This window comes from Corvus hawaiiensis, chromosome 4, assembly GCF_020740725.1.
Source record: "Corvus hawaiiensis isolate bCorHaw1 chromosome 4, bCorHaw1.pri.cur, whole genome shotgun sequence".
Lineage (NCBI taxonomy): Eukaryota > Metazoa > Chordata > Aves > Passeriformes > Corvidae > Corvus > Corvus hawaiiensis.
Window position 1 is genome coordinate 75,996,390 of NC_063216.1, and position 24,883 is coordinate 76,021,272.

The 24,883-nt window shown below is 43.7% G+C and overlaps 1 protein-coding gene across 1 annotated transcript; it reads right to left on the reverse strand.

Annotated features, from left to right (window-relative positions):
• Positions 1 to 275: 275 nt before the first annotated feature.
• On the reverse strand, positions 276 to 24,114 carry ITIH2 (inter-alpha-trypsin inhibitor heavy chain 2). Its single transcript, XM_048301581.1, has 21 exons — positions 23,894 to 24,114; positions 22,291 to 22,365; positions 17,108 to 17,143; positions 16,210 to 16,382; positions 15,435 to 15,539; positions 14,947 to 15,109; positions 14,336 to 14,443; positions 13,463 to 13,591; positions 12,681 to 12,797; positions 11,451 to 11,619; positions 9,695 to 9,820; positions 8,517 to 8,698; positions 7,530 to 7,715; positions 6,419 to 6,558; positions 6,017 to 6,189; positions 5,060 to 5,194; positions 3,765 to 3,878; positions 2,521 to 2,719; positions 1,920 to 2,092; positions 914 to 1,025; positions 276 to 626 (listed from the first exon to the last, which is right to left on the reverse strand). The coding sequence occupies exons 1-21, from the start codon at positions 23,975 to 23,977 to the stop codon at positions 479 to 481; spliced, it is 2,847 nt and encodes a 948-aa protein (XP_048157538.1). The 5' UTR covers positions 23,978 to 24,114; the 3' UTR covers positions 276 to 478.
• Positions 24,115 to 24,883: the final 769 nt, after the last annotated feature.

Consider the following 24,883-nt stretch of genomic DNA (forward strand, 5'->3'; position numbering starts at 1 on the left):
AGACCCATGTTCCTTTTCTGTTAAATCTCCTTTGTTTAATGAACATCCTTTTTTTTGCCCAGTCCAACATTGGATGAACTTAGATTTTCCCAGCAGTCTGAAAACACAAAGGTGTAAGTATGAAATACATATTAAATCTGGTTATGTGTGTTAAGCACAGCAGGAGCCACAATGCTGTTACACCTCTACTATGAAATGGGTATTAGAAAACAGTAGAAGTTTTTAATGGAGTTTACAGCCCATTAAATCAGACACAGCAAGAGGAAGACACCTCCTCCAACCCAGCATGTCACTTTATTACAGATTTCATTTCTTAGCAGAAAAGGGAGTTTACATGTCTTTGAAACACTGATAAAACAAGGCAAACAGTGGTTGAGGTTGCCTCCAGTCACCCTGGTGTGACAGGCTGACTGCTGCTCAGAGGACTCGTTTGGGCACGAAGGAGCAGATAGGAATTTTTTGTAATAAACTGGAACATTCAGGGTTTCTTCATGAAGCTGTAGAGGTGGGGGACCAGGTAGTCTCTGTAGTGGCCGTCTATGAAGCCTTTGCCGCTGTTGTGCACAAACCAGCACAGCACATCAGTGCCCAGCACACGGTCTGTCCTGTAGTCCTTCTGCACACCCCTGCAGGGAGAGGACACCCAAAGCAGGGTCACAACACGGCAAGAAGACAAGGAGATACTGGGCATCCTGCTCAATATTGGTGCTGCTCTGCCAAAGCAGGGAGATGTGTCTTCCGCCAGCAGGAAGCAGAAATAACCACAAAACACAATTAATTTTACAGTTCTGTGACCTCAGGGGCCTTTCTGTGGAGGTTCCAGTCACGTTTTGAACCTGACAAAATCAGATGCTGAGCAGCTCTAAGAACAGAGCTGATTTAGAAAGAGTGTAATGAAGCACATGATTCCTACCTGGTAACAGTGAACTTGTTGCCCTTCACTTCCATGATGGCTTGTGGTTTCTCTGGAGCTTGCCCAGGTGTTTGGTGGTGGATTGACACTTCTGGTTCAGATGCAAACTGACCTGATCAGGGAGAGGTTTAAAGCTGTTTGTGTGTCCTGACCTTTGAAGTTCCATGTCAGCTGCTGCCAGGCACTTTTGGAAAATCAGAGTAGCTCCAGCAGGCAAACCAATCCTGCATGGATCATGGGGCACTCTGTCTGTCACTAATTGGGAAAACAACCTCTGCTCCTCAAAAGGAGCCCTGCATGTCCAGGACTCAGGAGGTTGATCTTCCCTATGAACTGAGGCCTTGCTTTTGTATTATACCACTGCCAGCAAGGGCTGTCATTTAGGGAAGAGCTGAATTACAGATGTTTGTGCAGAAATCTTCTCAGAAAGGTTTGAGGGGTTTGTTTTGGTCTTTTTATTTTCAACCTGCACCAGTTTAGCCAGGCAGTGAAAGCCCTGTTTCTGTGCCACCAAGTCTAGTCAGGTCTGTTTTGAAAACACCCTCCCCATCTGGAATAAGGAATAATCTCCTGGTCCCTGATGTTCCACAGTGTCTTTGGGGCTTCCAGGACATTACAGGAGTTTCCCTATTCTCTTTTTCACTTATTTCCACACCTTTTCCATCAGGGCATAGTCACCAACAAATTAACAGCATGAAGATATTCCAGGAGATGTTTAGGCTGGATATTAGGAAAAGGTTCTTCACCCAGGGAGTGGTTGGACACAGCAACAGGCTCCCCAGGGAAATGGTCACAGCACCAAACCAGAGTTAAGGAGCATTTGGAAAATGCTCCCAGGAACACGGGGAGATTATTGGGAGTGTCCTGTGCAGGACTGGACTTGTTGTGGGTCCCTTCCAACTCAGGATATTTTACGGGTTTATGAGTCTATAAAATTCATGCAAAGATCTAGCAAAACCCCTTCCTAGTGCCCCACCGTTCCAACTGTGCAGCCCCCAGCCCTTACCTATCAGCCCATGGGCTGCAGGAGAGAACTGGTTTTCAGGAGGAATGTAGATTCCCAGGAAATCAACATTCACCCGGTGTTTCTTCCACACGCGGTGCAGCAAAACCATGAAGGACATCTCCTCCCCCACAGTGATGGTAACATTGCTTTCTTTCTTCACAGATATGAGGAGCCTGGCAGAGAGGGACCAAGGGGCAGGGTCAGTTCACCTGCCCTCACAAAAGCTCTCAGCCCCTTGAGATGCTCTCGGGCATCCAGAACAATCCCATGGGGATGGCAGATATGTCAGAGGATCCATTAAAACCCCTGAGCCTTGGGAGAGGTACCCAGAGGTCTGGCAGGACAGTGCCTAACAAACAGATGCTTCCTCCCCATGTTGAGGCAACCAAATTTCCACTAAAAATTTAAGATCTTTCTACAGTGAATGGAGATTCTGGATGTGGTCCTGCTGCCTAAACAGTGCTGTAGTGTCCAGCATGGCTGATAGCTGTTAATCTGCAGGGGAAGCTCTCCTGGATGATGTGAATCACGGCATGGCAGGAACCCTCAGAGTATCTCAAACAGCATTAGGTGGGAACAGGCAAAAAAATTATCAACTCACTGTTTCCGAATGATGTGCCCTGTGTCAGCCCAGGTCAGTGTGATGGCATACGAACCATCTTTCAGTGTTATCGTTTCCGTGGTTATCTCTACTTTCAGGTCTTTCTTTTTGAAATAAAACCCAATTTTGCCAAAGTACGTGTTAAGTTTCTTATTCTTTGCTTTCTTGGCCCCGACGAGCTGCCCATTGACCACAACTCCTGTGAAGAGCAGTGAAGGAAACATTGCCTCAGTCTTGGAGCGCTGCCTGGAGGCTTGGAGTTCTGATCTCAACAGGGAGCACGACATCATCAACAGAAACAGGAACCCTTCTGACCCCCTGTTTTTCTCATTTTTCCAGCCAAGAGAAGAGAATAATTTATTAAATTGCCTCCTGATGCTGCTGTTCAATGCCTTAGCACAATAATCTGGTGGGAATTGCTGTTAGATCTTGCTGGGAGTAGGAGCAAAACCCCTTCAGGTGTAGTGTAAGGGATGCATAGGACAAGAAGAAATGGCCTCAGGTTGTGCCATAGGAGGTTTAGATTGGATATTAGAGAAAATTTCTTCACTGAAAGGGTGGTCATTGGAAGAGGCTGCCCAGGGAAATGCTGGAGTCACCATCCCTGAAGATGTTCAAAAAACTTGTGCATGTGACACTTGGGGACATGGTTTTGTGGTGGGGTTGGGAGTGCTGGGTTAAAATTTGGACTTGATAATCTTTATGGTCTTTGCCAACCTCAACTGCTCTGTTATTCCATGATCTTGGCTCCTTTCCCAGTGTTTGGCCATCCTCACAGTGAAAGGATTTTTCCCAGCAGCTCTCTCCTACTCTGAGTTTCACCTGTTGCACCTTGTTTCTGTAGGCTCTTATCCCTTAGCTGTGCACCTTGGAGATGTGTGAGGTTTCACCTTCACCTTCTGATTATGTGACTGAGAACAGCAACAAGATCCACCATGGATCCACCATGGATCCACCATTTCTTTTCTTAAGCTTGACCAAACCCAGATGTTTCAGCCCCTCCCTCTCTGTCCTCTGTTCCAGCCCCAAAATCATCTTGATGGCTACCACTGAATTCAGTCCAGCCCAAACTGGACATGATACTCCAGATGTGGAGGGAAATAACTACTTCCCTCAGCCTGCTGGCCACACTCCTGCCAGCACACAGTCCCCCCTGTAGGCAATTCCCCTCCTCCCTCTGAACACCTTTCAGACCTGAGAGAAGAAATTTGTGCTGTAAAATAAACCGAGTTTTACTCCCTTACCAGTGCCAGGATCAGAAATCAAGTTCAGGATCTTCCCAGGCTCTGAGTTGATATTGAAGCAGATGTTCCTTTGGCTCTTGGGCAGGTGTATGATGAAATGTGGGTCATTGTCCACTGAAAAAGAAAAAAAAAAACAAGTGTGAGAGGCAGGTCAGCACTAGAGGGGAGGGTCACAAAGTCTTTTCAAAAAGATTTTGAATCACTTTTTGGGACTCCTCATAGTAGAATGAGGGCTCTTTCCACCCTAAGGTAGCTAAGAAAGTTCTCAGATGCTCCTCACAAAAGCCCCTCTGACACCACCTCCTCATACAGTTCCCTGGTTTAAGGGAAGGATGTGACATTCCTGGCTTGAGGGGAGCTGCCAAATGCAGTGGACCAAACTGATGCCAGGTAAAGACACATCCTGCCCACAAATGCTACTGAGGAATACAATCCAGGACTTGTTCTCACAGTATATTTAACACCCTGGCAGGATTGGGCCCCTCTGAAAGTCGTATGTTCTTTAAAATTTGCCTCAAATGAGACAAAACACCTGCACCCATCACTGAAGGCAGCTGCTTCCAGTCTTGTCTTGCAGTGCAAAACTCTGCCCAGCTCCTGCTGGGTTGGTGGTGGCTGACATTTCCCTGTGCTGAGAAGGAGTTTGAGCGCTCTTTGTGTGATCACTACATAAATACACTAATTGCACACAGAGTTATTGTAGTAACACCGTGTTTATGGGCAGTGATTCTCACAGCTGGCTTGCTCAAATAGGCACTGAACTGTGGCAGAGGCCCAAGAATTAACAGGATCCATCAGTCACAAGTGCACTCAGAGATTTTTATCTACCGCAGAACATTTATCTGCCATTTACTACAGCAGTAACTCTACAAGAGCTTTCATCTGTCATTTACAGTGGAGGTAACTCTGCTACTGCAGAGAAGCTGAAGTTAACCTCAGCAAAGAGCCCCAGCCTCAGGAAAGCACACAGCAGCTCATGGGGTCACTTAGATACTTATTCTATTAGGATCCAAATAGTTTTGTCCTTGTAGCTTACAGCATATTTTTACAGGTTCATCTATTCAAGGCCAAAAATGCTCCATAATTTATAAAGAAAAAGCTTAGGCTGGAAGGGACCTTAAAGACCATATTGATCCAACCCCCCTGCCAGGGGCAGGGACACCTTCCACTAGACCAGGTTGCTCAAATGCCCATCCAGCCAGGCCTGGAACACTTCTAGGGATGGTAGTGAGTCATTGGGCAAGGAGTCTTGATGTGTCTGGTGTTCCTTTGCAGAGAAATGCTGTAGGTTTTACCTCTGTTGATGCTCAGGGAGGACACAGGTGGGCTCCTATGCTCAGGCATGAAGCTGACTGGCACAGCTGTGGCATTGGCCCAGCCTGGGATCCCTCTGTTGTTATTGGGTGCATTTGGAGTTAATCCCAGAGTACCTGTTAGATGACACTCACAGTTAGGGTTCTGTAAGTGCTGACATATCTAATAGTGTAATTTTTAGACTGCTGCAGTAGATCAAAGCCTGATGTTGTTGTACTAATGTAAAGCAGGTGCAACACCATTTACAACAGGTTTGTGTGATGACATAAGGTTGGATTCGCTCCAGTGTCTTCACCAGTAAAATATGACTTGGCAGGGTAGATAGCTCACCATAACTTATTGGTGAAAATATGGAGCCTGGCTTTTTATCTCTCATGCATGAGGGCAGTCCCCACTTTTGCAAAGCCTCCAATGTAAGGGCTGAAATGTTTTGCCAAGTAAAAACCTGAATTTTAAAAATTCAGCTTATGGTAAAAGCTTTGCTGACTTTGGTCCTGAGTTTGAGGTACATGACAAAAGGCAGGACTCTTCCTGCATGCTCTGGGATGACCCACATGAATAAAGGCTGCAAAGAAGTGCAAGTATTTAATACAACAACTGTGATCATGTTCATTTGTACTAGAGCTCTCTGTGCCTTTGCCATGATGGAGACAGGAGAAAAGAACTTGTCCTCTCTCTCCCACTCAGTTCATAAAGCAACATGATCTTAAACAATCCATGAAACTTGGTTTGTTTTAATATGCTGGGCTGACATTCACGTCTGCTGACCCTGCTCTGAAGAGGAGTAAGAGGAAACAGAAGTTGGAGGACAGCAGCCGGACAGAAGATTGCACAGGTCAAATCTCTGTCAGCATCCTCTTTCTTGTGTCCCTAATTCAGACCAGAGACTGCTTTCACACAAGATGAGAGACACAGTATGGTCAAAGTGAGACACTGACCTGGGCAGCAGCCCTTCCTGGGGTCTTTGGGCTGGTCTGCCAGCATTATCTCATCCTTTTCGGCGTTCTCTATCAGCATGGCTGTGAAGGGGGTGACGATGTGATGGTCCAGAGACATCTGCAGGATGGATTTGGTGATGTTCCTCTTCAAAGCTGCAGTGGGGGCTGCGTTTCTGTGTAGAAACAGAAGCAGAACTCCTGGTTAGCAGCTGTACAGGGCAGTTGCCATGGCAATTCCACCATGGAGGGGTCACAGAGCCAAGTGGTGTTGCAAGAAGGAAAGGCTGAAGGGATTAATCCTGAACTGCTCCGTGGCTCTCACTCAGGCTCCATAGGGCAAATCTCCATCATTTCATTCCCTCAGCCCCACAGCCAGGACTGTTTGAGCACATTTCTCCCCACCTCTCTGCCATCATCTGGTTGACAGTCAGATAGGCCCACAGCTTCCTGGTGAAGTCAGGATCTGCGTATTTGTCCTTCTTCATGAATCCATCCAGCTCTTCAACATCTCTCAGGGTTTCCATGACAAGCTCTGCATTTGCCTGTGGAGTCAGAGAGAAAGATAAGGGAGGGGAGTCAGGAGAATGGGGTGCTCTGAATTTGCCTCTTGTTTTGGATTATGGACCCACTCTGGCTCTGCTGTTAGTCACTTCTAGATCAGAAAGTCCCAGCAGCATTGGCCTGACTGCCATGGAGAGGGAAGATGTAGCAGGAGTGTCTTCTGTTAAAGACACTTCTGTGACAGTGGCTTAAAGCAGCTCAAGGAGCTGTTAACAGTAGCCCAAGAGGTGCTGCCACATGCCAAAAGAAGATGCTCTTGACAGAGCTCTGTAATGCTCCCCTCAGGCTTTTTCACATCCAAATCCACTGAAGAACAAAAACCAAATTCTACTTTCTACCACAGACCCTTGGGCTGCACTGTGTTTTGGCAGGAAAGAAGATTGAAAATGTTTGATTTTTTTCCAGCAACTAGCAAATGATAACTCCTAAGCCCTCTAAGAGTGCAGATAATTCCATTCCTCCTCAGAAAGAAAGATCTGGATGTAATATTCCCATCCCACTCCACCTGGAAGAGCAGCCCTGAAAAGTCTCATCACACAAACAAGGGCAGTGCTAAGACTTGACATGCCATAGATCCACCAGCTTGAACTCCCTGACAGTAGGAAGTTCAGACATCAAAGGAGTTACCTTAGGGGATCACTCCTGCATCTCCACAAAGCATGAAGGCAAACCCATGGTTTTGTCTCCATTGAGACAAAATTAGTATATTGATTAGAGGGAAGTTCATCTGGCAGGCTGCAGGGTGCAGGGAGTGACTATTCCTGGCTGTGCGCGAAGCTATTGTGAAACCCTATTGGAAAAATCTCCCCATGAGTTTTCCCATGTTCCCACCCATAACCCAAGCGGACAACACACTCTGCTGGCATTAACCTTCAGCAGGGAGACTGTACACAGGAGGGAATGGACCAGCCCAAATCCCTGGAGCAGGTATCCCAGGGACACCTTCACTTACTGCAGTTGCTGTGACGATGCTTTCCAGGTGCTGCAGGTTTTCCGTGTCAACCTTCCCAGCCACTACTATCTCCGAGCCACCAAAGTAGTTGTGGAAGCTGCTCTGGGTGACATCTGACACTGACTCCTGGGGGTAGTTGAACTGAATCTTCTTCAGGAGCGGGGTGGAGACCTGGTTGTAGAAATTCTGAGAGGGAAGGAGACAGAGAAGTGAGTTTGTTGTACATGAAGTGACCCTCCCGCACGTGCCACTCTTACTGAAAGGACAGAAGGTGACAAAACCTGGAGCCCTCATGAGCAAGGGAGAATTTCCTCATCTCATAGAATGCAGACTTCTTCATACTTGGACCTTAGCACACTTGTAAGGGGGTACAGCAAGAATATCTGGTCCAAGTCTTGTGAAAGTTAAAGGATGGTCAGAAATCCATGGGCTGTGCTCTTCCTAGACCTAAAAGTCTTGAGCACAGTGTGGCCTCAATCCATTATCAAGTTGGTCAGCTCTGGGCTGCTGTGTAAGACACCCAGATACTTCCCACCTAATTCCTGTACAGATGGTGAAATCAGGGAATAGTAACAGTATAAGGATGTCAGAGTTTGATCAGCAGCAATTCCTGTTCACAGATTTGGAGCCAGAGCTAGAGTTGAAATTTTTCTTACATTGGCTAAGTCTGGATTATCATTTAGCATTTATATCTAGGCTTTTTGTTAGTGAGGAAATGGCCTAAAGTAACATCCAGGCCTTAATTTTAATTCAGAAAATCTTTTTGTATACTTAAGGCTGTTTTATAGAATATTATTCCTACTCAGGGAAGTAAAGTACGTGTTATAGATATTATTAAAACTGTAACTAGGACCACTTAAGCTGAAATGTGATTGATATCTTGCAGGATTCTCAGAGGAAATGGTGGGTTTTGAGACCCTCTTGCTAGTGGAGTTACAGCTGTGAACAGAACAGGAGAGTTTCAGAGGGAATGAGGCAGAAACTCACCTTCATTTGGAGAGAAGTCTCCTGATTTCCAAAAATCCTCTGGGCCATGCCACGGTTGTCAGTTGCGATTCTCTGCAGGAAATCGTAATCTACATCAAACCCAATCCCAAGGCAGAAGAGAGAGAATTCATCCTTTATGCTCTGCTTCACGTTCTTCTGGATTGTTGTCAGCTTCAGCTCACCTTGGAGACACAGAAAGGGTGACACTCACCTGAGCAACAGAAAAGTCTCCATGGAGGTGAGCACATTCCTGCTCTCCCTGTGAATCTGGTTCTCTCTGGATATTAGGGAAATCTAGACAGCAAGCTCAATGCCAAATTTCCATTGCCTTCAGCAACATTTGAGCTTCTTCTGGATAGAGATTAACTTGTTTTCACTGAAGACAATTCTTTTGGATGCTTTTTTTGGTGTCTGATGCATTTTCTTTGTATATCCAGGGCTCTTAACTTTCTTGGGGATTTGTAATTCTAGCGCATCTAGAGTTCTCCCAGAATTAGTGATTCAAGACCTCTGCAGATTAAGATATCTCCATGAAGATTTTATTTATACTTTGTCATACTTAAGATGTTCTCTGTCATCATTCAGACTGGGGTTTTTTTCAGGCTTATTTTTAATGGCAGACTTTTTGAAGCGGACATATTCAAGTCAGCAATTGTTTTGACCTCTACCAAATCCAATCCAAATTAATTTGCTTTCCACTCTTTTTTCCTGATTTTGATGTTATGTCTGTGACTGCATAGATCTGTGCAGGCTAAGGTCATGGGAAGAAGAAATTTTTGTAGAAGTGTAGAATCATAGACTCATAGAATGGTTTGTGTTGAAAGGAACTTTAAAGATCATCCAGTTCCAGTCCCCCTGACCTGGGAAGGGGCAATTTCCACTAGACCAGCTTGCAGAAAAGCCCAATTTCTCTAAGGCTGTTTTGATTACCTGTCCTACACGACTTGTGCACCTCTGTAAATTGCAAGAAATTCATAACCTGCATAACAAGCTGCTCATCTTTTGAAAGCTTCTGTGCAAAGCCCCATGGCACTTCTAGCACTTGCCAAAAGGGCAGCACAAAGAATCAGAAGAAAGATGAATGGAATTTTTTTTAACTTCCTGCCAAATTATCTACTTGTTGCCTTTCTCAGGCTTACACCACCAGCCTTTCTTCTCACCCAAAGCAGGATCCTTACCTACTGTCGGGTCTCCATCAGACACCAATACAATCATGGAGACTGAGTTAGGGTCCAACATGCCTAAACTTTTGGCTTCATTCAGGATGAAAGTGGCCCGGAGAAGAGCTTCATTGATATTTGTGCCTGTCAAAGACACAATGAAGAAAACAAGTTTGATTCTTGTTGAATCCAGATCAGTTCTAAGATTCTAGTGGAGTTAACACTGACAAGAGCTGAGCTCAAGGCAGCAAAACCCCTCCTCTTTGATGTTTAGGTACACCCTTCTGCACTCTGGTTCCCTTTTTCACCCCAGGCTGTCATCCTCATGAGGCCCCTCCATTGCCTCTCACTAATTCCAGTGTGACCATTTGTGGTGTTGGGAACTATTTGCTGTGGGGAGAATTACTGGGTTTGCAGGCAGGTGATTGAATGAGAGCACGGAAAAACTTCCTTTTCTGGCTATCAGTCCACTCCTTGAACAAGAAGAGGTGTATGTTTGCTGAGCTTATCTAAGGTTTGATTTGTGGCATAGAAGGGGCAGAGTAAGAAATCAGTATGAGAGGAACAGAAATCTGAAGGCTGAGCAGTCAGAAAATAGGTATTTTCTTTGTCAAGAAAGAAAAAATCAGCAGCTTCAGAGACAAGATAGTAAAATGCTGCACTGAAACTGGCTTTGCTGGATGATAGCTGGTCTCTAAGCTTATCTGTCAATTCTTTTGGGGTAACAAAGTCAGGCACTCATATATCCAGCATGGTTTCCTATTTCCAGCCCACTGATGATTTTGGACAAATCTATAATTTCATGTTCATTCTAGTGAGAACTTCTGGAAATGAAGGTGCCACAGCACTAGGAGGCTCTGCTGTTAGGGAGAGCCTCTCCACGCTATTGATGTACAAATAACTGAATAACCAAACCAGAACTGCACTTCAGAGAGAGTGCCAGATTAAAATCATCATAAGCCTCTTCCAAAGACCTGTACAGCTAAAAAGGGCATCTGTCCTTGTTTATCAGGCAGAGAATGAAGGCACAAAAAAGATAAACAGTTTGCCCACATGGCATTTAGTAGCTCATAGAATCAACAAACCGTTAAGGTTGGAAATGCCCTCTAAGATCATCGAGTCCAACCATTAACCCAGCCCACCACCAAGCCATGTCCTTCAGCTGTTCTTCACAGGACTTGTGCTCCAGACCCTTTCCAGGCTCTGTTGCCCTTCTCTGGATTCACTCAAGCACCTCAATGCCTTTCTTGTCAAAAGGGGCCCAAAACTGAACACAGGACTCACTTGAGGTGCTGCCTCATCAGTGCCCAGCACAGCAGGAGGGTCACTGTCCTGGTCCTGCTGGCCACACGTGCTGATACAAGCCAGGACACCACTGACTTTCCTGGCCACCTGGGCACACTGCGGGCTCGTATTCAGCTGGCTGTGAACCAGGGGCAAGTGATTGTGGTTCCCTGCTTGGGGAATATTTCATCTGCCTGCTCGTCCAGGCCTCTGAGATGGACTTGATCTCTCAAGGATATCTGGGATCTCTGAGGCAGGAGGTAAGATAGATTAAAGGCAGCTGTTCTGTGGTCTATGTTCTATCTGCCATAGAAGGAAACGTCCCCTAACACAATAAACTGCAATTCTTGCTCTTCTTTAGGCATGCTTTTTCTATCTTGAGAATCAGACTCCCTTTGCAGGAATACCCTTGACAGTCTGAAGGCTGTCTGAGGTACCCATTCCTGCGATATGGAACTTCTGTTAGCACCTTGCAATCAAAACCTCATACCCCCATTGGGATGGATTGTCTGGATGTACTTCTTAGCATCTTCCACCTGCGATGGGGTGGCTGAGACCAGATTATCTCTCCAGCACCGGACATTGTGGTTAAAGTCGATCAGGGAGAACTGGTCAGCAGCACGCAGCTCACTCAGTATTGCCTTCATGGCCTCGATGGTCTGAGGAGAAATTTAAGAGAAGACAGGTTTATGCTTCCTGCTTATGAAAGCCTCTTCTTAGCTGGTGACCACAGGCAAATAGTCACCTCTGTGGAATAAGCACATGAGCACTGAAATCCAAATTAGCATCTGCTGTCCAAATCTCTCCTTTTTTGCACTTCTTGCATAATGTCGAACATTTCACCAAAGAAACACAAAAAACTGCAGTTAGGAAGAGTAAAATCAGAAGATGTGTGACTTAAACAAGTGACAATTAGCCTGTATCCCAGTTTTGCAACACTGATTTCCCCAAGGAAGCAATCTGCCAAGCCTTACTATTGTGCTCTGAAGGAAATTCAGATATACCTGGACGATCCCCAGCTAATGTTTGTCTAGTCAGTTTTTAAAACCTTTCAGTGACACATGATATGCAATCTCCCAAACTCCTCACCCAGAACTACAGAGTTTTTCCTAATATACAACATAAATCTCTCCTGCTGCAAATCCATCTGATTCCGTCTTATTCTAGTCTGGCTGGGCAGGAATGTCAGTTGATGAGTTTCCCTTTCAGAACAGTTGCTTGCATATTTGGAGGCTGATTATCTTTCTCAGAGCATTTTCTCTTGCAGACTAAAATATCTTAATTTTAGCATTTTTTTACCCCTCTATGGCTTATGTTGTCTAAACAATCTGTAGTGGTCTTCAGAGGGCTGTCAACAATTCATCCATGTTTTGAAAGCAGGGATGGAGTATCGCCACTGAGACTTTCCCAGGATTCAGTATAGAACATTATAGAAAAAGGGGGTCAAAGCCTTTGAAAAATATATTGTGATCTGTCAAATAAAATTTAAATTTAGAGTTAAAATCTGGTACCACCTCTTCCTTACAATATGGAAGAAGTGTTATAAATAAAGGGTAAAATCATTAAGTCTTTGATTCCAAATATTCTCCAAATTCAGTGGAGTAAAGTGTAAAGAACTGAGCTGGTAATTTTACATGCCAGTGTGCTACAGAATTGCATGGAAAAGCACATGAGGGAAGTTGGCAGGAGGTTCATTTTGCAACAGAGGTAAAACACTTACTTGTTTCATTTTCAGTCCCCACATTGAACCACTGACATCTATAACAAATAAGATGTTTTTGGGCAGTGGATCAAGATTTTCCGGAGCAAAGAAATGAATAAAATACCCATTAAAAATCTGCAAAATAAAATAAAAGAATTGCAGTGAAGTGAGTGATAGAAAAGATTTCAGAAAACTCAAAACAACAACAGAGCAGAAAATTCTTATTTTCTTAATGAGCCAATTATTTTTTCCTTATTGTCTTTTCCTCTTCTTTATTGGCCAATTCCAGCTTTCAGCTCTGCACATCTGTGTAGCCTTACACCATTTTTACTCAATAAAAGCAGAGTCTGGTTCTCACACAACTTCCATGCACTAGCATAGGGAGGAATGAAAAATGCTTTTAAAAAGGGCTCTTCTGCCTGTAATAATTCAACCTCATAACTCAGCTTCATGTTAACATAAAAATAGTAATGTTCTGGTGGTCTCCTTGTGATGTATTGGTACAACATCCAATGGCTCCATCCTCTGATTCTACATTAAATCACCAGAGTGCTGCCAGGTATAAAGACATTGGCTTTTGGACATGACAGGAATCTTCTCCTACTATATGTAAGCCCATGTCTTAGTCATAAATTAAATAAATCCATTCTGCCCACTTAAAATCCCTCTGTTCTTTCAATTGGATACAGAGCTCGTCCTCACGCTCATTCCCCTGAAGGATGAAGTTTAGCACAGCCTGCTGAAGGGCAGCAATTCCTGTGTTCCCAGATCTCTGGTCCCAGCTGAGCAGACACACTTACTTCCAGTTCTCCCCCCGTGGTTTCTCTGTTCACATCGTACTGCACCACAAAATTTCCATCCACGGCCGTGGATGAGCACTTGGGGCATTTTCGCTGTTGAGCCATTGTTGGCTTGAAAGAAACATGAGCCTTGAAACGAGGAGAGATCATCAGTCAGCCAGGGGTTGTGTGAGAGGGGGATGATTGACACAAAGAGAGTCCACCTCTCCATGAAATACCTGATTTCACTGAACAGTTTTCTGCTTTCATTATTTGTGGAAAACGGACTTCGTCACTTGAGAAGAAAAGCAGCACTAAGGTTTGCCTGGATATGTTGATTCTGTAGTAGCAACTGTGACACAAATCACATGACCCATCTACAGCACCAAATCTTTCAACTGGAGCTGTGCAAACCTTTTCTATTAGGCAATACGTTGGCTTATTTAACATTTTCCTAGTTGAAACTATCCATAATTTTATCAACATTTCTAATAGGTTTCTAATTGACTTTTTTTCCCCCAAACAAAAGATTGGAATTTGTCTGTAGATTGAGTAGTAGGAAACATTTTCATTAGTCATGTGATTGATCATGCAGACTTTATGGCATTTTTTTTCTGTATTAACTGGATAACTTGAAATTTCCTGAGAAGATAAGGCATAATATAGACACATACTACCTCTGAAATAATTTGCTATATTAGGAATGGGGGTGAATTTGAACATCAAGAAACAATACTGCCTGGCATATTATTTAGGAAATAGAGACAGACTTTTGCTGCATTTTTGCATGCTTCCATGTACAAAAAGTGCCAGGACTGCATAGAGTGAGTGAGTGCCAGGACTGCATAGAGTGTGAAAACTGATTTGTGCTTTTTCCCATCTGTGAGCGGTTACCTTTTTCTCTCCCTTGGAGATGGTGGTGATTCCATCGAAATGATCTCCGAGTGAATTAGGAACATGCACGTAGCGAAGTCCCTGCGGCTCAATGATGCGGACATCCACCTAAAGGCAGGAAGGGAGGACATTTAGTGTGGAGAGCTGTCCCATTCCTGGAGGTGTTCAAGGCCAGGTTGGACAGGGCTTGGAGCAACGTGGGATGGTGAGGAGCAAATGTGCCCTGTCTCCACTCGTAAACACAGCTGAGAATCTCCTGAATCATGTCTGACTCACGTCAGAACCACTTGGGCAAACAAGCTTTGACATTTCTATACTCTTGTGTAAACTTGACTTGACTGAAGGAAAACAAACAACACTCTCTATTTATTTGGAACAGTGCTTTTCACAAAAACTCCCAACTTCATGAGGTAGCGTCCTGTGAGATCTGATGGTCTCTGGCTGTCCCTCCACAACCATGATTTGTCTTAGAATCCCAGAATGGTTTGGGTTGTAAGCAATCCTAAAGTTTATCCAGTTCCAAGTCCCCTGCCATGGGCAGAGACACCTCCCCAAGAACTGTGGGTGCTTTCTCAGCAAGGATTCACCTACACACCCCAGCTCTGCTTTACCTCCATGTGCTTGGCCAGGCGTCCTGGCTTCACAGAGATGACATGCTCGTAGGAGCTCAGCTTCCTTCGGATCATTTCGTGGTAGTGAAGCTGGAACTGTATCCTCATTCCTGGGGGCACGTTCACTTCTGTTTGGAAGTTTTCCATATCCAAGGCATTGCTCCTGAAAAGTCAGCTGTGGGGTTATTTTGAGAAAATACAAGGAGAGAAAAAAACTTCTTTGCACTTTGGTCTAGACTGAGGATTTTTCTGTGTGATTCTAAATGTGGCCTCTATCAGGGAGCTGCAGTTGTCTGTTAGCACAGGGTGTTTTAGCAAGCTGAAAGCAGAAACACAGTCTAAGTCCATGATAATTAAATATCAGAGCTGCTGCAAGTAAGCATTTTCCATCTCAGGATTTCCCCTCATCTATCTCTTCCTGGGATGGGTCATCCCAGTTCTCCTGTGAGTAAGTTCAGTATAAAACCCAAATGCCAAAGTGTTTATACCTGACTATTCCAGCAGCTTTGCCTTTGGCTTTTGCTTGAGCGTACATTTTTCTGGCTTCAGATTTTTCCCGAATATGGCTGGTAAACGTGATACCACTGATATCCCTAGGAGACAGAAGCACAGTCAGTTTGCAAAAGAAACAACTTTACAATCGAGGACTGTTTCGTCAGTTTACATCAGCGCAATCTAAGCTGGTGGGAAATGAAATAACAAGGCTCTTGTTTAACCCCAAAGTAATGAAGTCTGAGTTTCACTAGAGCTCTATCTTTTTCCCTACCTGCTTTTTTTTTCAAGTAGCCAGAACCACTGTGCTCTGAGAAGGACCTGCTCTCCTCCACCTCCTTCACACTTTCCCCATGCTTTGGGCAGGGAAGGCACTTACCGAAGTCATGGCTGGTTTGGAATATGGATCAGGACATCTCCTGACCAGCAGGTTGGCTGCTGCCTCTCTGAATGGGTACTGAGCCAGGCCAGTTTCTGTTCAGTGAGGGCTCTAATTTGAGTCTCTCTCCCTTGATCTGGCAAGGTGAGGGCTTAGTCTATTTGAGACTTTTGTCCAGTTTTGTTGATATTGACCAACAGCTCAATAATTAGTGGAGAGGAAGACCTGGACAGACAGACTGACTGATGACATGAGCCTTTTTTCTTTGAGAAAGCCTGCAAAAATTACACCGAACCTGGAAAGTAGTAAGAGCCTTTTGCTTTTACAAATACTTCCTTTCCAGCCCATTGAATGCTTCCAGAGGATGAGGCTGATACCTGACCACTACTTACATGGTAAAGTTGTCAATGAAAGCTCCTTTGGGGACTTGCACGTCAAATACGATGGGCTGAGGCCTCTTTGCATTGTTCACCATCTTGGCTTGGATCATTGTGTTGGCCAACCGAGATGTGATGGTGGATTGAACCTTGTAGCTGTAAAGACCTATCTTGTCATCATCCTCCACCTGCAATTGACAAAATTGCTCTATAAATTCAGGGCACTGCTGGAAAAGATGCCCTAGAGGACAGTATCAATCATTTTTATAGACTCAGTGCTACTTTTTAATTGCTGCTCCTTACAGTATGGCACCTAGAGGGGACATGAGCTCAAGTTCAGGACATCTCCATATTCTACCTGGCAATTGTGGCAGGATATTCACGTGAATAAAGTTCATTATAACTTTTCAGCTGAAAGAGGGTATTTATTAAACTGGAATGTTTTCCTTGCTTTTCACCACACAACGAGTCCTTGGAATGACTCTATGAGTGCAATCCAGCATGGAAAGCTACACAGTAATCCTGAACATCATATAATGAGGAGGAGAGAGCTCACATTTTCAATAACAGTCCTAAATAGAGGAGACTTGAAGCATTGGTTACTGACCTAGTGTTATAAATGGTTAAACCACAGCCAAGAGAAAACAGTGTTAAAGTGTTTTATTAAGACATTGTCTTTGTCTAATCACTTTTGATGCTTATTTCTTCATATTTACCATACCCTTCTCCCTCCAAGAGCAGATGTATCAACAGTATTGTGCAAACAGCTCTCTGTTTAAAGAAAATAGGTTAATACCCAACCAGCAGTAAAAACAAGGAACTGAACAAACAGAGGGATTGATTTCCAAAAAATGGTTAACTAGAAAATCACTTTGTTCAGTATTGTTTACCACAGAGGAAGAAAAATACTCACCAGATCTCCAACGTAGCCCCAGTCAGATGTGCTCCTCTGGAAAAGAAGAACATGGAGGGGATATTTCAGCAAGGCGAAGAACACTGACTAGCTGTTTCAAGACAGGGATTAGTGTCTTAAAACTATCTTCTAAGATCATGAATCATAGAATCATAGAGAATCACAGAACCATTAAGGCTGGAAAAGACCTCTAAGATCAAGTCCAACCATCAACCCAACACTGCCAGCACTACCACAAAACATCTACATGTTTTCTGAACACTTCCATCAATAGTGATTCCAATACTTCCATGGGAAGCCTGTCTCAATTTTTGACAACCCTTTCAGTGAAGAATTGTTCCCTAATATCCAACCTAAACCTCTCCTGGCACAACTTGAGGCTGTTTTCGCTCATCCTGTCTCTTGTTCTCTGGAAGGAGAGCCTGACCCCCATCTGATTGCCCCCTCCTGTCAGGGAGTTGTGGGGACCCAGAAGATGCCCCCTGAGCCTCCTTTTCCCCAGGCTGGGCCCCCCCAGCTCCCTCAGCTGCTCCTCATCAGACTTGTGTTGTGTTCCAGACCCTTGCTGGGTCTGCCCTTCTCTGGACATGAATGAGAATTGGTTTGAGTTCCCAGACTAAGTGTGAATATTCCTTTTGTCTTATTTTATGTATTTCTACATGGGATGTTGAAGCATGTGATCTTCCAGCTGTGCCTCAGAGCCTATCATAAACAGGACAGCTTTCTTCCTCTGTCTTTTATTTTTTTTAGAAGAAAACATTCTCTTCTAGAAAAACATTCTTCCTGAATGCAAATCATGCTGGCAGAAAGTCATCCTCAGACATCCTTTTTTTTAACAGGAAAGTTCTTTTTTTTTCTATGAAAAGTGGAAAAACCTCAAACCCCAGACTTCTTTAGCCCACTTTGTTGTCATTTATATTAGAGAATATTTATTTATGTATTATGTGCAATATCTATGAATTTAAAAATCCATTGTGTAATCGATATTACATTTACATTCTTGTGCCTATGGAAGTTAGTTATCTGTGCATTACTTAGATGAAATTGCTCATTAATGATTGTGGTTTCCCCCCCACCTTATGAATTGTTCCATTTTGAAATTTCTATGGCGAAGTGCTGACATCTTGTGGCCATTTGAATAATTCAGTTTAATTCCCTAAAAAATCCCCTTCACGTATGGAATATTTATATTAATCCCCTGACAGGGAATTTGGCTCACCTAGATGCAATTGTTTAATGGAGAGATCTACGTTCATATTATCATCACAACTATGCCGGTTCAGCTCTCCAGGGTCAAGAGGACCCAAAACCACGGAAGATGACCATGAAAACATCTTTAATCCCATGATGCACACAAAGATTGCTCTGCAGTTGTTAACTTCATTTGAAACTAATTAATATACTGTTCTAGGGAAATCTTGTGCTGTGTAAGAGATGATGATGATGTCACAACAAGTTCATTTTAAAGACATGGTTTTAAGGACCCTTTAAAGGCAGATGGAGACACTGCAAGATTTTTGCCTGCCTGAGAATAAATGCAGGTTTTTGTTTTCTAGCTCTAAAGACTCTACCTGAACCATTCTGCCTGGGATTTCAAGATCTTGAAGTTCATGGCTCTCTAGAGACCCTCTGCAAATCTTGATGGACTGATCTTGTCTCAGTCCATCCTGACACCCCACAAACTTTACTGTACAGTGCACTGTACCTTCACACCTGATAAAGAAACAGACCATGAAGAATGATTGTTGGTCCCACACATACCCTTGGCATGGGGAACACCACCAGCTTGAATACAAATTAAAATTAGACCAACATTAACTGAAAGAAATTTAATTTTAGAAAGATGAAGACCAACACCTTAGCACAGAGGTGTTATTTTTTTATGGGGGTACTTTTCTGGTTCTCAGCTTAGGGCTCCTGACCCACTTTAGGAATGGTGGTTAAAGCTTTCAGGATGCCCAGGTTTTCTGCCTGATTGTTCTTGGGAGAAGGGGGAGGCACTGATGGAGACGGAGCTTATCACTGGCACACATAGAGACTTCCATGGATTTGTTAGAAATCGGACATGGGGTGGGCCGGCCATACCCCTGGGAACTCAGGGGTTGACGAGGGCAGCCAACAGGTCAGGAGAACAGAGCTGTACCTTTATTTTCAGGTACCTGAACCCCAGAATCATAGAAACACAGAATCACAGGATGTTTTGGGTTGGAACGGACCCTAAATATCCTCTAATTCCACTTCCCTTGCAGGGACACTTTCCACTGGATCAGGTTGCTCCAAGCCCCATCCAACCTGGCCTTGCAGATCCTCCATTCAGGTCTGAGTGCTGATGTGATTATTGACAACAGGGACTTCTGCGGCACATGAGGCGCCTGGTGTTTCCAGCATGAGGATTCATGGCTGCTCCTTGCTTTTAAACCACATCCAGACCTGTTGATCACTGCACAAAACAGGATCTTGAGCTGTATCTCATGTGTGGCAAATTGCTAATTAGAATGAAGACAACATGTGCCTCAGGAACTGTTTGAAGGACAGATGCTGGGCTCTGTCTTCACGTACTGAGATGCATCTTCTCCTGACACCTGGGCAGGCTATGGATATTTAACCCTTCACAGTGATCTTTGTTCAAATCACTGTGCATGGACATTGTGGCTATTTAGTAAAATAAGGAGAGCAGAATCACAGATGTTCTGCATTTGACATAAATTTCTTTTCTACTGGGGCACAAAAAATGTTGAAAAGCAGATACCCAACATGAGAAACTAGATAGAAGATGTGACCTGCAAGTGTCCAAGGCCAGAATGGACAGGGCTTGGAGCAACCTGGTCTACTGGAAGGTGTCCCTGACCATAGCAGGGGGTTGGAATTAGGTGATCTTTCAGGGCCCTTCCAACCTAAACCATTCCATGTTTCTGTGATTCTGTGATCTACCTGGAATGCCCTTCCAGTTCTCTGAGGTGCTGTTCCTTCATAATTCACTTGTTTTCTTGTAATTTCCTAAGCAGTTTTAAACACACTCCAAATCCATTGCAGCCTCTTCACACTCCTTTCAGGGGAGCCTCACTGTGGGATGCAAGAAGAGAAATTTCAGACCTCAGAATTGGTAGAGTTTGTCTTCATAGTGCAGCAGATGAATCCTTGTCTGTTTGGTTACATTTATATGCTGGGAGCTGGGGGAGTCTCCAACCAGCTGATTTAGGAAGAAATTCTTCACTGTGAGGGTGGTGAGGCCCTGGCAAAGGATGTGCAGAGAAGTTGTGGCTGCCCCATTTCTGGAAGTGTTCAAGGCCAGGTCAGGTGGGGCTTGGAGCAACCTGGTCTAGTGGAAGGTGTGGAAGGTGGAACAAGATGGTCTTTAAAGTCCCTTCCAACCAAAATCATTCCATGATTCTATCATTCCACCCTATCTCTTTCCATATGTCCTTCCTGTGCTGCTTCTCTTGGAGGGCAAACCAGGCAGGCAGAACAGTAAGGAAAAAGGTGTGATCTCACCTGCCTCTGGACAGTCAGAGATCAGGACCCAGATCTGGGGATTCTATTGCAGAACATCCCACCTCACAGGGTGCATCACAAGTCTAGACACATTATCTATCTCCAAAACAGAGATAACAGCTGTGCACCACCATATAGAGGTTCACAAGGTCACCTGCATTCCAGCCCATGGAACGATCTGCTGCTGTGGTCACGAGGACCATTCACATACCTGAGGCACAGCATTTTGGGAATTACTCAGGAGCAAAATAGCAGAACACCTTATCTGTACCTAGAAAACCATCCTCTGTATTTAGAGGCAATCAATAGGGCCTGCAAGGAGCTCTGTTGCCTTGTTGCCAATGAACTGGTAAGCTCTTTCCAGAAAAGCATAGTGCTGAAAAAATAATATGGGAAACAGTCTTCCTTTAGCAATGAACAGTAAATAACTCTGTGCCTGCGCTGGCCAGGAGCTGTTGTCTCAAGATGATTTGCACAGTTCAGTTTAATCTCATTGGTTATATTTTACTGTGACTCAGCTAATGTAAGAGCAGCTGAGATGTTAGTTCTACTGGTTTGCAAAGATTCATTTCATAGGTAAAGGATGGGAAATAATGTATGGGAATAAAAGCAGTAACTGGTATAATGAAACCAGTGGTAGAATTGCAAATTACTGCATGCATATGTCTGTGGCTGTATGTATCCAGAAATTTTGGGAACAAAGGCAACATAACATATGTGGCACTGATACAGACACATTGGAAAGAAGTGATGCCCCGAAGAAGTGCAACAATGGGTGGATTTCATTATCATGCTTAGATCATGATTAAATTATTTGAATACTGGACTGGCAAATGTGAGCAGGCTTGATTCATACTCATACTAATATCTGCCATTTTCTTCCACTGTTATGCAGGTTTTAGGTATCAATAAGTTCCATCCAAAGCCTTAGGATAAAAAAAAAAAATCAGGTTTGCCTGTGTGTAATTTGAAAGATGCTGGGAAATCCAACATTACTCAAGAGGATCTTTCATTTTCACTACATTGAACAAGCTCAAGAAAAGCAGCACCAGAGCTTGGTGGAGGACGAGGTCCACTCTGATCATAATTTCTTTCATGCAGTGTAATGAAAAATTAACACATTCAAACAACTGATTTCATGAGTATTATCATTAACTGCTACTGTGTAAAACACAGAAAAACGCTTGCAATGCTGCTCTAAATGTTTCTGTTTCCCAACCCAACAGATTAAAATAACCTGCAACCCATCAGTGTGCTGGAAACAGATTTTCTTCCCAGGTCTCAGATGCCACCAGCTCATCACTGAGTGTCGCTCTTTGACCAGAGTTAAACATGAATGAATGGACTGAAAGTTTTCAGCCTACACTTGTCAGTGTCTGAAGTCCTTTTCCATTTTCTCATGGAAAAGCCTGACCAGTATCAATGGGACTTTCCCCACACATGAAGTTAGACAAGCATCTCCATTGTTTATCACCCCAGGAGCACAGATGCAGAACAAAGCCTTGTTGTGCTTAAGGGAGAGCAGAGCTTAAGAGGTCCCAACCAGAGATATGGAAGTCTCAATGCCTATAAAGACCAGCTGGGCCCACCTGACTGCACACTCACAACCCTGGACATGGAACAAGATACCTGGAGAGAGCTCCCAGGCATTCTGGCTTCCCTCCTCTTTGAAGCATTTCTGGGTACTGTACCTGGTACCTGCCATTTCTCGCCTTGGAACTTGAGGGAAATCCATCAATTTCTAGATCAATCAGGTTTTCTACTTCCTAGAGGGGAGAGAAGAAGAAAGAAAGAGTTGCTGCTGCCTTACTGTTTGATTTATAATTTGATTTATTATTGATCAGCACTTTACAGGAGAGTTCTAAAAGGAATTTACCTCCCCTGGATGGAAATGGGGAGCAAAAGCACAAACCATCTCAGCCCAAAATCCACACACATTCAGTTTCCCTCAGTGGCCAACCAGTTCTATAAACTCCTATAAGATCATGACCTTTACCATCATTTTACAGCCTTTCCCTCTGAAACAAGGAGTAATATTTAACATGAAATGACCACAAAGAGCAAGAGGCAGATGATTATCATCAGGACGGGTCTAGCCATGGAAACTACAGCATTTCAGACACTGATCTCACTCAAACCAGTAAGTTCAGAGAATTTCTGCTCAAACCAGTAGAAATTTTCTCTGGTTTTATACCAATCTACCTGACAACTACATTTTTACCACTGGCAGCAAAAGAACATCAGGTCTTTTCCAAGGGCAAAGCTGCACTGATTCATTTAGAACTGTGGGTCACACCACAGCAATACTCTTAATTAAATTTTGTTATGAGTTTTATTTATGGAAATAAAGAAATTTAAGTGCATGAGTTCCTTTGCAACTTATGTGATAGCATACATACAAAGGCTTGCATAAAATGAATTTAAATTGTTTAAGCACATTGATGTTAAATTGATAAGGCATCTACAATTAGAAAGAACCACAGGTCTGGAATATTTTTCCTGGGAATTACAAACCTGGTTTTAAAATCTCATTGAGTCAAGAAAATGGCTGTAAAAATAAAGAAAAATAGGATATCCCAGCTCACTGAAGATTTTTATTAGTTCTGCAAAGGAAAAGAAAGCCTCATATCATCCCTGCTGACTTCACAGAAATATTTCAAAACTACAACGTGGAAATGGGTGTAGACACCAAATCTAAGTTCACCTGACCCTGGGGGTTTAAATTCAGATTCAGTTTCAGAGTCAAAGCTATAACTATACTTCTTTTCATCATTGTATTATGCCAAGAAATTAGAGTCTCTTATAAATTATCTCATCCCTCTGCTGAGGAATGTAAAGTCAATAGGATATTCACTCCATATTTGAATTCCTGTTAACAATAACCCAATTCCATGCAAAGATTTTCTGAAGTTCATAGTGTTCCACACAGGAGACTCCATCCACAAAGATGTCTAGGTGCCCTGTTTCTGCTTATTCCATGGAAACAGGGTATAAAATATGCTGAAGATCTGAGTGTAGAAGCCCACTTGAATGTTTAAAGGTTAAAACCACACCAGAAAAGGCAACACTAAAGCCAAAACATGAAACCAGCTTGAAAAGAAAATTGGCATTACTCTCATACTATCCCAACTTCAGTAATATTAAAAGAATAACACTACAAATGACATTATCAGAATATTTACAATTAAAAGTAGAAGAGAACTCTGAAGCAGTGACCCAGTTCTGCTCCCACTGCAGCTTCTGTGTGGACTTCAGCAAGCAAGGGAGCCCTGGGCCCTGCCTCCAAATACTCACATCTGGGATGTCGTCGATAACAAGATCAAAGCCTCCGACTCCACAAATGAGGAACAAAACCAGGAAGCTGCTCAGATACTTCATTTTCTTCCCACTTGTTTCCTCCTAAGAACAGCCGGCACAGGTACAGACACAAGTTCTTCCCTTCTCTGAGACAAGTTCAAGGAAACAGCCCAGGTTTTTGCAGCATTTTGAGCAAAGTTCTGAAACGCTGACTTTGTTTAGGCCGTAGGTAAATATTTGCCTTGCAACGCAAGTCTGAGCTGTGGTGCCTGAGCAAGGGTTATCCAAATAGTGTCTTCACTCACCCCTGCCCCCAATAACAGCCCTGGCTTGGATAGGGTCACTCCTTGCTTTTGTAGCTTCCCGTGATGTTTGACTAATTTCCTGCTAGGCACAGAGCTTGCAGTATCCAAAAACTTCAAAAGGTCTCAGCAAGAACTCACTCCCAGTTTGTCTGTTTATAGTAAACGAGGTGAAGTTTGGTTCTCAGCATGATGGAGGCAGCAGTGTTGGGCTTCTCCAAGGGCCCTCCCACCCAGCCAACCCACAGGGGCTGGAAGAGACCTTGGGGTTGGATCCTGACCCACACAAATACCCTTTTCTCTGTTCTGCTGGGAAAGTATCATAGCTGCTGGTGGAATAGTTCTAATTTTCCAAAATTAGTCCCATGAGAACATCTGTTGATATTTTCAGATGCACGTTCTATGGATCCTGAGTGCTTTTGAAACAGGTTTTTGGCCTCCCTAGTTCTTTGGGTACTTAAGGTGATGAGATAAAGTAAGACAGCAAAGCAAAAGGGGAGAAGAAGCGAGGAAGACACCTTTTGGCAAAAGTTGCTGGAGTATCTTTTCCACTCTTCCACAAAGAAAGGATTTTTTGAGACATCTGAGCAGCTTCAATGCAAATGACAGAATTACTATGTGAGCTCTGGGACAAAACAGCAGATAAAATTATATATTATATTATATTATGTCATATTACATTAGA

What these genes read in the sequence shown, in the direction of transcription:
- ITIH2 (XM_048301581.1), bottom strand. Translation starts at nt 23,977, where the DNA reads ATGAAGTATCTGAGCAGCTTCCTGGTTTTGTTCCTCATTTGTGGAGTC. An exon ending in CAGGAAGGGCTGCTGCCCAG is followed by an intron (nt 5,195 to 6,016) that starts GTCAGTGTCTCA and finishes GTCATCTAACAG; the next exon opens with GTACTCTGGGATTAACTCCA. An exon ending in TGCAGCCCATGGGCTGATAG is followed by an intron (nt 1,026 to 1,919) that starts GTAAGGGCTGGG and finishes CTCCCTGATCAG; the next exon opens with GTCAGTTTGCATCTGAACCA.